A 12,866-nucleotide genomic window follows, 5' to 3' on the forward strand; every position below is an offset into this window, starting at 1 on the left:
TTCTAAAGGACGTAGTTCACAGAATACATTAAAAACTATTCTTGAAATTGAATTTAGCTGTTTTTTTTGTCCGTACCCCTAGGCAGAAGAAGAAGTCTTGTGGTAAATATTGTTAGAGGAGGACGCTCATTAATATTTTACACAAAACTTCACAAAGAGTAAAACCTTCAGGAAGTCAAAGTGGATCAGTTTTGTGCAGTACGATAGTGTTTTTAATTTTTACTGTAGTGTGAGGGTGAATATGGTTTCACTGCAGTTGACTATTGATCCTAACAATGCATTGTAACAGGAGTGACGATGATGTCATTGCCCTTCACCTGTTCTCGTTGTACAACATATTTACAAGCCGTAAATCCTCCTCTGTGCTTTATTTGTCTTCTCTTGGAGCAGTGTATGCTGGGTAAATGCCAAAACTGATGTCGATGTAAACTGAAGTAATTGCTTGTTTTTGCTAGCTGCTGTCATTCAAAATTAATTCTCACACTGTTTAGTATTTTCAGCGTCTCGCCAACTTTCCATGAATATTCTAACACACCACTGATTCTCCGTCCTTCTCTTGTTTAGTTATGAAAACTGCAAACAGGGACATTCCCTCTTTTCCTGCACAGATCTTATCTTTAATGCATTCTGCCTGCTCTGTATGTTCAGTGAACCATTGCGCGTAGGCAGCAGAACACGCACATACTCTCTGCGCCGTCATGTAGACTGAACTATAAACGTCTCGGGGGACGTTGAATCTGAAGCCATGGGGTTTGCTGCTCGCTGCTCTTCTGGCAGCTTGTTTTTTAGCCATGAAATCCAATTTTCTGCAGCAGGATGGAGCTGAGAGGAGAGAGAGAAGGGCCGACCGTCATGGCTGACGCGGACTGTAATGCGCACTAAACGGGGAAATCACTTTCAACAGGGCTTTTAAAACATAGATTAGAAGAAGTGAAGCCAGGTATTTAGACTCTTTAGGAAACCTGTCCACTGTATTTCACAGGAGAAATCATCAGGGATTTACTTTTTACTTCTAAACATACGCTTTTTATGGTGCCCGTCTTCAGTAGTAATTAGATGCATCATAAAGTATGAAAATTAGCTTTTGTTTTGGCACATTCTGACACTGCATCAGATTTGGCTAAAATGCAGCAGAACAAGCGAGTCAAGCTGAGACCATGGCTGTCATCCAACTGAACACATACGTTCGTGCTTAACCTGTCTGCTGTGCGAGCGAAGACTTGTAGGTTCTTCTTCCTCGTTAAAGGCTCATGGTTGAATCTCATTCATGCAAGTGAAAACTAAAATGCGCATTCATAGGATCTGATCCCGGCCGAGACAAAGCACCAAATGTCTTCACAATATTTTCTCAAGATGTGACGCTGCCATTCCGAGTGACAAAGTGTGGCAAAAGAGCTGCAGCTTTCTTCCAAAGATGCCACAAAATGAGTAATTGTCAGATTGATAAATGTATAGATGGTTTACTAAATGGTGTCAGATTAGCTGCAGGAGGTCTTATAGATCTTCACTCATATAAACGGAGCTCGGGAACATTTGTTAGGGCTGAAAATCTTAAGCAGCAGCACATCTCTTTAATGGCGCTGCTGTGAGCTGTGCAGTGAGGGAGTAATCGAGCCTAACCTAAAGGCAGCGACTCTGAGGAACACAGAGGTCCATTTATTCCCCCGCCGCCTGAAGTATTCATGTTTTTCATCCTCAAAATGTTGCAGTTCAGAAACTTGTGAAGCCCCTGCCGGCCTGAGGTCATAAACAGAAGAGACATTAGATCAGTCAAACCTGCTGGTGTGGTTTGTGACGTTTGCTTTACATTTCAGTAGAAATTCAGACATTGAAGGGAGGAACCCTAAAAACAGAAACACATTTTTACATCACTGTGCAGCCTGGCTCTCAGAAAATGTCATTAGATCCACCTCTTTAGTCCAGATTAAGCATTTTAGCAATATATATTTACGTCCCTGTGATTTTTCGCCTCCAATTTGAATATTGCGGAGGCGCAGTGGGGGGGCTGAAATGATGGTAGTAAGAGAGGCGTTACCGGGGCGAGACAGGAACGACGGGGTCGTGCAGCGCTGTATGTGTGTGTGCATGTCTGACTGTGCGTGTGTGTGGCGCTCCCGTTGTGTCGGGCTCTCTCCAGCGTCTTGGACACCGTAAGGAAATGTGAATGCAAAGACTGGGACAACGATATCACACCGCTGCAGAATCAGTATGAATATCTTAAGGCGTTAGGAGCTTTGATGGGTTTGTTAGTCATCGTGCTGTTGAGGAACTGCACTGTGAAAAGCGCTTTAGTAAACTTGAAAGGCTCGGTAAAAGCCTCATATCATATTTATCCTCCTTATGTTTCAGTATGTTAGTCTGCACCTTGACGTAAAGCTTTGAGATAATCTGATGTGATTTGTAAGAAGGTCAGTACAAATGATATTAAATCAAATATCAGATTTATTTTTATTGCTTTCATTTCTGACATCTGGTTGCATCACGCTGAATCTGCAGACATTACACATTCGGCTATCATCGGATCAAAGCGATACTGAAATAGATTTAGCTTCTGTGACGTGTATTTATTTAATGCTCTGTAGAAATCCTCCTGGCTGAGGGGAGATCCAAGAGAAACCCCATCTTCTCTGGTTTCAGCATCAGCTGGCTCTCAGTGAGCACGTTCTCAGAAACGGAGTCGTCCCAGCAGACCTGCGGGTCGTGTGATGTTAGCTCGGCAGCACTCAGTGTCTGTTCAACCCCCTCGAGGCTGCGCAGGAAGCTTTCAGAGGTTCCCTCCCTCCTGCCTTTACACCGCCTGCTACCCCTCCTCCTCTTTTTACTAAGCTGTTGTTGTCTTGCTATAATAAGATTGTGTCATGTTTCGCAAATGTTGTGAAAAGACATTTTAATGAACACCAATAATAATAGGGTCACTGAGGCGGACATTGCTGCAGGTCTATTGGATATTTGACTGTGAAAGTAAACGCCTCGACTCCATCATGCCTTGTATAAATTACCTGGCTCATTGATTTATTGATCAGAACACTGACACTGCAGTCTGATCACTTGAGACAACAATAAATACATGGCACTGAGGAAATATGTCCTGTGATGATCTGCGTGAATGTCATGATTTGTTAAACATTTAAATACTGTAAAATAAAGTCGATTCATTACATTATAAAGTGCTTGTGAGTGCACTTTATGCCCAAAATATGGCAACATAAAAAAGTATTATTCAACCCTTTTATACACAAGAAAGTAATCCAATTATTACTTTACTGGACCAAAATGTATGAGTGTGGTTTTCCATTTGTTCACCACATTGTCTCCAACATCTTGCTGTGGCATTTTTGGTCCTACTACACTTGTACCTAATGTACAAGAAACAGGAAGTCTAATGTTAGCTTAACTGCTAACAATAGATGATTGCTGCATTCATGTGCTCCTCAGATGGTCTGCAGTTTCCTCGTTCACCTGCTTTCAATTCTGAACATTTGAATTTTGTAACAACAACAACCAACAACATGGATGCTACAAAGACGCTGTGCCAACTATTGCATGTTTCTCGTTCTGATTCTGTTCTTGTTGCCATGGAGTCAAGAAGGACGGCTCCCATTCTCATTTAGAGTTGACAATAATTAGCTAAGAGTCTTTAACTACTGCGGATGAAATCGAGGTGTCATTTCAGCTGGAAATAGTGGTGAACTGCTTTTGACTCCATGGATGTGTTTTTTCAGAAATAGCTAAAATTGTAAATGTAGAGTCCAACTGTATAGGCTATGTGGTGTGCTACAATGAAGATCTCAACAGCATAGCTAGTATAAAAAGCTCAGTTCTTTTATCCTTGTATAGCCATTATTCCTCCTACATTATGGCATGTATTAGAATATAATGATCCATATATTTTACTTTAAAAGTATCCTCTGATATTAACAAATATCTCACTTTATGATATTTCTCCTGAAGCAGGATGTTTGGGAGGGGTAGACGTTAAATATTTGGCAGGTTTGGACCGGTGCAAACAGGGAGGATGACTCAGAAAAACTGGATGTTTGCCTGCATTGCTCTTGCAATACCCTCCCCTCGCAGATATTACTGTGGGCAGTGGATCAAGGAGAGTATGAATATTTCACATTGTGCGGATCGCCTCTCATTTTACTTTAAAATCCATGAAATTGGTGGTTTCATTGGTGCTGTCTGCTGTTGGATTTTCTCTTTCCTATTGGAGAAGGTTCTGGGGTTTTTTCAGATAATCATTTATGTGACTCTTTAGCTGTTTATAGGAAGGACAAGGAAAGGGATGTTGTTGGAAAACTAATGGAGCAAGTCATATATTGCAGCGTGTACAATGATTTTGATAGGAATTTAAAAATAAGGCAAGGATAAAATATAGATGCTTTTAATCTTAACTGGATAAAAAATTGTGCACAGGGAGAAAAGGATGAACATTGTGTTCCCTGTGGGGTGATTCTACATCCTGCAGTACATTGTTTTTCAGTGTTAATGGCCGTGTTGTTGGGTGCTGCTAGCTCCCTCAGGCTGAACATTTCTCCCTCTCCCCTCCATGCTGAGCTGCTGCTGCTGCTCTTTAAAGACACTATAGGAAGGCTGCTAGAACGACTTCAGTGTTGGCTACAGCTGCATCCAGACCCAGAGACCGGCTCTCTGGGGAAACATCGTCTGTGTTTGGTCTCATGAGTATACACACATGCAGGAGTTATGGTATTGTAGCAGACAAACAGCAATAGTGTCTCATCTGGGCGACCTTGGATGGCTTGAGAAGAGATGAGGGCTTTAGTAGATCAAGGTGCAGTTCGGTTTAGAGTCAAAACACAATCTGTGTAAAAGCCGAGATTTGTTGCAAAAACTGCACTATAGTTTCTACTGGAGCTATTCTATTTTTATCAGATAGTTTTGTGGACTGCAAATGGAATAACAACACATTACCCTGTCCCGTTCTGTGTTTTTTTTGCAGATTCTGCTTTGTTTACGTTAAAGCTACAACAGGAACAATTCATATCATAGCATGTCAAATGCTCCCTGAAACACACATGCTAATGGTGTTCTCCCTGCTGAGTTTGTTTGGTTGGTCCATTAGTAGTGTAGCTGCCGTCTTCCTGGCGCAGCATGCTCTCATCATGGAGGCAAACAAGGGCAGCATCACACTGACTGACCGAGTGTCGTGGAAAAGAACAGGGTAGCCCGCTGATTGATTCACGATGGCTCTTTTTGTGCTCTGTTGTGTTTCTCTGTACTATTAGCTTCTTTTGACGACTCTTTTTTTCTCTTCTAAAGTAGGATAATAAAAGTAGTGATTAGTGTGAGCGTGAGAGTGTGTGAGCAAGAATGAGGAAGAGAGGATGACTTATGGACGAGTAAAAGTAAGGAAGATCATTTCAAAAGTGCTGAGACAAACTGTAAATAATAGACTTAAAAAGTATGGTATGAAAACAAATGATCCATGGGAATATTACTCCAGGGAATTATTCTGTTAGCATATCTTTTTTTAACCCTCTTACTGCCCTCTTACCTAATGTAAGGAAGCCCTCGGCGGACATGCATCTAATCATTTGAGTTTTACTCGTTTTCCTGAGTACATTTAAGAAAAGTTTTTCGAGATCTTGACTTATTCATCTTGATTTCTCAGGATAACAAATCTTGTTTCCCAGTGATATTGACTTAGTTTAGTCTCTTTCTCTAAATCTTGAGAAAATAAGCCGTTATTTTGGGAAACCAGCATTGTTATCGTGAAATAACAAGATAAATAAGTTTGAGATCTCGAAAAAACAGGAAGAAGAAAACGGAATTAAATAAAATGCATGGTTGTAAGGCTTTCGTACTAATGAGCTTACTCCTTAAATTACAATGCATTTCACAAATTTCACTTGATGGGGCGGCAGTTGCTCAGTCTGTAGGGACTTGGGCTGGAAACCAGAGGGTCACCCGCTTCACTGTATGTCCCGGTGCGGGACTCAAAAAGTATTTCAAAATCAAATCAAAAATCAAAATGTGTCGAGGTCAGAATGAAACGTCTTCAGCGTCCGTTCATGTCAGGTTTTAACGTGAGTTCACAGGTTGTAATCATGTGTGTCCTCAGTAGGAGCTTCTATAAACACTGACCTATGCTGCACCACGCTGCAGCCCTGCTTGTTAATTACACATGTCTGTGCCGCAGCTGGATCCATTAAATGTCGTCTCTGCGGCGTGCCACTGGAAATGCCACGCTGTGAATTGTGCTGAGCTGAGGAGAGAGCTATGAGATAACTGCTGTTCAGTCAATACAGGCCACTGAGCTTCTGCACTAAGATGTCAGCCCCTTAAAGCTGTCATGTCCTTTCTGCTCGGCCATTAGTGCTGAGCCAGATAACGTGTCCTGCAAATGGCAACGTCGAAGTGAAAGCCAATGGTCCTTTTGTAATTCAGAGGAAATTGGCTGTGATGTAGATCTTTTAAAAATGTGCTTACAATGGATGTTTCTTCCTCGCAAGCTGTCAGTGTGATGAATAGTTCTAACACACAGTTTTTTTTTGTTTTTTTTTTCTTCACAGGATTTGATTTCCAAATCCACGCTGGCCAGAGATCAGCAGTGCAGAGGAGCAGGGAGCTGTCCGTGGTGCTGAATTCACCAGCTAACAGAAATCCCCATTTCACACTCATGAGCTTGGACCGCTCGTGATAGCCCCCGATTCCTAGCAGCGACTGACCACCACCCCAAAATCCACGATGGAGGACGATGGTCGATACAGAGACGGCCGCCAGGATTTCATCCGTGGCGCCAAGGACATCGCCAAGGTGGCAAAGAAACAGGTTGGCAAGAAGGTGGGGCGCGGCGTGGACAAAGTGGCCGACGAGTACAGCAAGCGCTCCTACAAACGCTTCGAAGAGGAAGACGACGATGAAGACTACGGCGGCGTGCCGAGTAACGATGGTGGATATTACCGCAACGACAGCCGAGCCAATGACGACGAAGGTCACAGTGATTCCACTGAAGGACACGACGAAGACGATGAGATCTACGAAGGTGAATACCAGGGAATCCCAAGGGCCGACTCCAGTAAACCTGGCGGTATGGACGGGGTGACGGCGCCGGCGCAGCAGTTCAGGGATCTTTCAGCCTACGAGGCCGAGAGGAGGAAAGACCAGGAGGAGCTGGCCCAGCAATACGAGGCCATCCTGCAGGAGTGCGGCCACGGGAAGTTCCAGTGGACGCTCTACTTTGTCCTCGGGCTGGCGTTGATGGCAGATGGCGTGGAGATCTTTGTGGTCGGCTTCGTGCTACCCTTTGCAGAGAAGGACATGTGTCTATCTGAGCCTAACAAGGGCATGCTGGGTAAGATTTCCTGATATCATAACAAAAATACTTTTGATCCCCAGGGATCAGGACGCTGCCGTTTCCTGCTTTAAGAACTGTAAACGAGAGAAACACAATCATTAGCAGCCGTCAGCTTCTCAAATATTAACAACAGGAGTTGGGTGAAGTCGTAAAGGTCGTCACCAAAGCAGCTTTTTAAACCCTCATGTTTTACGACCAGCTAATTGATGAGCCCATCGGCTGTTGTCTGCCTCCATCAAAGCATTTAAGAGTGATGAACAATTCGGATTAATTTACATAAACAAGACAGATAGTTGTGCCAAAACTTCCTTCAACCATGCCTGCTGAACAAATGACACCCCTAAGACTACAAATGGAAAGTAGAACACTTTAGACATCCAAAGTTCTGCCCCTCTCCTACAGATTTGGTTTGAAGACGTGACAAAATGACTCTCAATGACGGAGAGAAATCAGTCAAACAAAAGGAATTAACTCCTACCTGGATACTCTAAACGTACCATTCCAAAAAAAAAAAAACCTCAATAGCAGGAAATTATACATCCAAGAGTATAAATGACAAACAAATGATCTCTGTGTGTTGCAAAGCCAATGTTTGAAGAAGTAAACCTAATACCCAATTTCTACAAACCCCTGAGCTACGGTCTTGTGCCACCCCGAAGGGACACAGAGGCAGACTGCTCAGTTTAAACTGCAGCCTCCTTGCCTTTGCATCTTTTATGCACTTCAATGTAGGTAATGGGCTGATGGTGATTGGAGGAAGTGTGAGGAGGAAAGGAGGACAGACTGAACACAGGCAAGGTTTATTGATCCAGAGGTATTGTTCAGGGGGGAATCTTAAAATCCATGACTGACCATAATTACTGTAAAACAGTTTTAAAAGACACACATGGTAAGAGATATTACACACAAGACAACTCTGCTTTGCCAATATAGTCAGGATCGTTAATTTTTCACTGACACTGATACACTTGTCATGACTCCTTAACCACCTGAGAAATCCTTAATTTTGTAGTTGCAACAGAATGTGTCTTGTCATCATTGCCATGGAAACAACAGAAATTATGTCAAAGACCACTGCAAGAGGAAGGGGGAATTGCTACTGAAAGCTGCCGTACTGTTTCTGTATGCGCTGCTGTGATAAAAACGTCATGTGAATTACACTCGGATACATCGTCGGGAAAATTATTCTATTCCTCAGGTCGGTTTCACCTGGTCGTCATGGCAATGATCAACTCCTGGCAATGATCAACTCCAGGCAGATGAATTTAAATAATGTGCGTGTGACAGAACTTTTAACTTTTTTAGGAAAGCAAAGAAATGTAATCTCTAAACTATTATATTTATGACTATCATTTATTCAAGTTTGTTGCCAAAACACATCACGATGACCGTTATGCCTTTGCCTTATAGTGATTGATAGTACTGACTCGACCTTAAAGTAACCTTTCCTCACCTCATTTAGTTAGCTGTCTAGTTTTTAATCCCGTCTGTTTCAACACTTTTTTAACAAACATTTGGGTGAGCTTGCTACGGCTGATTTGATTGGTCGAGGAGGATGTTTGTCACCTAGGAGCCAGAGTTGATTGAGTTTTTTTCAAGCAGAAACGAGAAGGGCTGCTTTGATTCACAATGCTGATGTGTTCAAAACCTGTTGGCTGGCAATTCAATTACATTCAAGATCTTTGTCAGAAAATCAGATAGACCTTGACCTGAGGACTTGCGTGGCTAGATAGCAGCATCGATAAGCTCAAAACCTTATTGATTTTTATGGTTTTGAAAAGGACAGAACTGGGTCCTTATGGATCTAGGTTTCAATCCATTCTTTATTTGCTATTGAGCAACTGTTTTCTTTCCGCTCATCTTCTGTCTTTATGTCCTGTTGCTGTTTCTTTTCATCTCAGTGAGTGTATGCCAGCGCCTCACGTTTTATCTTGGCAGTTACCGTTGCAGCTTATCCTCCAGTAATTGCTTTTCTGCAGCCTCGTTGGCGAAGGAACCACAGCCATTTAACATTCAACTGCCCGTGTAGCCTGTGATCAGCCGTAGGACTTTTAATCGAACTCTCGGCCAATGCAAACACAATGTCCTCTGCTTCACTTCAGCTGGACGGTGTGTGAGGGGGCGTGAAGGTGACTACATGGGCTCCGTGTTTTGTTTTCGTCTTCCTCATGTTTGTCTCCTCAACAGTTAAAGCTGTTTTTGTCTGTGTGCCGTGAGGTGGGCAAACCCTTCTTCATTTCCCATCCAATCATAGTCTAAACCTGCTTCACTGCCAATTAACATCTCTCATTGGCTGCCAAGCAGAGGGGAGGGGCCAGAGTACTCTTTTTAAAAGAAGCTGTAGATAATGAGGAGACTGGACAACAAAGTTGCTGTCAAATATGGACAAAGGTTGAGTGACATCATCCATTGGTATCTGTAAGGCTGGTTAAGAAGCCGATCAACGGCGATTGTCATGTTGGAAATGCTGACTCATTAAAAACCCTGGTTAACCTAATGACAGGCAAAGAGGTGAAGCTGAGGCAGGCCTTAAGCTTTCTGACAAACCACTACAACCACAGACTGTAAATGTTAATGGAAGAAGCCCGAGTGATGTCACCCATCTATTACCACACCCATCGATGGTGGTCGCCGTGCTGGAAATGCTGTCTCACCCTAATTTTCAGTCAACAAGAGCCGGAGCTGATCAGAACAATATCGTTGATTGTACCAGGCTACAAACATGTTGATGTTGGCTTTTTTGAATGTGGTGTGTATGCTACCTTTGATGCTTCTGCAGCCCGCCTCAAGCCGACACTTGACCAACTGCAGGATTTTACACTTCCGCTTTGGCTATATTTTTCGACACTGGAGGTTGCTGCTTGGCTATAACACGGCTGCTTGCAGTTCAGATCAGTGACGCCCCTAATCGTGCGCAACTCTTATCCTTTAAAAACAAAACGTGTGAGTTGTAAAAAAGAATTCACCCCCTACAATGTGTGCCGATAAAGACATTAACTAATCAGACCAAAATTGTTTTTTGTAGCAGGCTTTAAACATGTTCAGACACTTCGATCTGGGTCGTGTATGAAACTTCTTCGTCTCTCTCAAGCGGCTACTAGAGGAACTGCTGTGTTTTGCACTCCGCACCGCACTGGCTTAATGTTTAAACACCAGAGGTTGCTGATTGGTTGTGATTAATCTTAACATCCAAAATAAAAATAAAACTATTGAAATTTATATTTTTGCCATTTGGTATGTCCTCATCTCAAATGTATGATTTGCGATAATTGACGAAATAATTTGGTCAAAATGTGTATTGATCTTCATGAATCCAAATAATAGTGACAAAAAAGATCAATATCACAATGTAGGACATCAGATGTTCAGATGTTTTATGTAATTTTGGTGAATGAGGTGAGATTACATAACTTCTATTGAACTGACCGAGTTAGTTTGCACTGTTGAACTGTGCTGCTGCCACATCGATGAGCATGGACTGATGTCTCCCTGCAGATGGTGAAGCCTGACTATTGATCGTCTGTGCTGTTTAAATGAACATCATGCATCCAGCATTAATGCCGACTGGAAGGTTATTGTTTAATAACAGTGATGCTCAAAGCTGCCACAGCGCAGCCTTAACTATTATCCCTCTTGCCAAACTAATTCAGATTTATCCCTATTTCTTTAAAGGTCACAGCGTGTGCTGAAAGTACAAGATGTTTGGATCCATATTTTCTCCTTTAACCTTTGATACAGACATGTTTCCTGATAAAGTACAATGTGTTCTTTTCAGTTCCACTATCTGCTGCTGGTCAGTGAGCTGCAGCGCTGCATCAGCGGGGAATGTTTGTGCCATGTGTGCGTGTGTGTGTCCTTTTTCCTGTTGGCATTTTTGTGTCTATTTGTTTGCTCATGTCCAAAGATCTATTTAACAATCAGGTTAAACTTAGAATGTTGTGCAGAAATAACCTGCAGGTTTCATGAAGTATAAGGAAATACACATGATCTGACATGAAAGTATGTCAGCGTTCCACCCATGCGGCAGCATTTAACGTGCATTTAAAGCTTTATTGGTTACTGGGTTGTGTGATCTTCACAGAGAGCCATGCACAGGATGAGGTATTGATTGCACTGCTGACATGTTCATTGACCGGCGTCTGTGAGGCTAAACGTGTCTGTCTGCTCAAACATCCATAAAATTCTGCATGTGTGTTACCAAGCCATATTTGGTCACCTTTTTTGACCAGATACATTTTAGGAACCGCTAGTAGCACCCTGCTCGAGGATCTCAGGCTGCGCTCAGGCTCATAGGGAGCTAGCAAATAACAGATATATAGAGGGGTCTGGTCATTTAAGGCTTCAAGATCCTATAATCAGTTCTAAAACTCACAGGTAGCCGGTGAGGAGAAGCTGCTCTATTTATTAATCAGCTCACTTTATTAACTTAATCACAGCTTTTTTTATAGTCCCTTGAGTGGTCAAAAATGAAACTGAAGGTTGACATGTATCTTTAGAAACAGATTTCTGCATATAAATACAGTACAGTATAATGTAGAAGATCAGAAGATGGCAGTTTGGTTTAAGGAAAGTGTAACAAAGGTAAGCAATTCAGTTAAAGATATTAGAAAAGTAGGAATGTGATTGATATTTTTTTCTTTAGCTAATTTTTTGTGTCGAAAAGAGTGCAGTATTTCCCTCTAAACTGTGGCAGGGTAAAAGTCGAAGCAATTCAAAACACTGAAGTACAGTCAACCCTCTTAAATTTGGGTGCTTACAATATTATTTTAAGTAAATGTACTTCGTTATCTCACAACAGGTCAGGTACATCCCTCCCTTCTTGCGCTTTGGCTCAGTCTGTGCTATGGGGGAGCCAGTAGGGAGACACTACCATCCCCAATTCCCTCCCCCTCTTCCTCTTTCTGTTACGCAACATCCCTGACTCATGCTACAGAGCCTCCTTTGCTCATGCCTCTCTGCATCCCATGATTCTTCTTAGTGTCCTCAACCCCACCCCCACCCAATCCTCACCCTCTTCTCCCTCTCAACGAGGTCTAAATGGAGCTTTCTATGCCGTCACAGAGCGAGCCACTTTAACTTGACGCACTGTGGCGGAATCATACATTGTGTGCGTGTATTTGTACTGTATGTGTGTGACTGTGAGCTTCTGCACACGTGTGAGCTGTAATCGGCTGCAGAATATTAACTCCCTCACAGCAGAGGATATCGAGACGTACCCAGTGGGGGGGGTTCAGATGCAGAAATAAAGAAAAGACCCTAATCTTTTCTACTATTTAAACAGAATTGTGTGTTTTAACGTGGATTCCTAGCATTTTAATGTATTTTTTAAAAGGCCAACTTCATGACATCTTTCATGCAGAACAAATATTTTCAAAGATGAGCAAATTAAAAACAGAAAACTGGATAAAATAATCCTTTATTGATCCCCAGAGGGGAAAATTAGGCTTTTAAAATGTGAGCAGTGATGCCTGTGGTGCACATCACTGAGACACTTTCACATTCAGCAGAGAACCGCTGAGTGCTTGTCATTGATTTGTCCTTGCTGTGA

General features: G+C 42.4%; 1 protein-coding gene across 1 annotated transcript in view; it reads left to right on the top strand.

Moving 5' to 3' along the window:
• Nucleotides 1-12,866, top strand: part of sv2a (synaptic vesicle glycoprotein 2A) — a 51,025-nt gene that overhangs the window by 13,385 nt on the left and 24,774 nt on the right. Inside the window, exon 2 of the mRNA XM_061049942.1 lies at nt 6,534-7,315. Coding sequence (XP_060905925.1) covers nt 6,709-7,315 — 607 coding nt within the window. The 5' untranslated portion in view covers nt 6,534-6,708. The remainder of the gene's footprint in view (nt 1-6,533; nt 7,316-12,866) is intronic.

This window comes from Labrus mixtus, chromosome 11 (assembly GCF_963584025.1).
Source record: "Labrus mixtus chromosome 11, fLabMix1.1, whole genome shotgun sequence".
Lineage (NCBI taxonomy): Eukaryota > Metazoa > Chordata > Actinopteri > Labriformes > Labridae > Labrus > Labrus mixtus.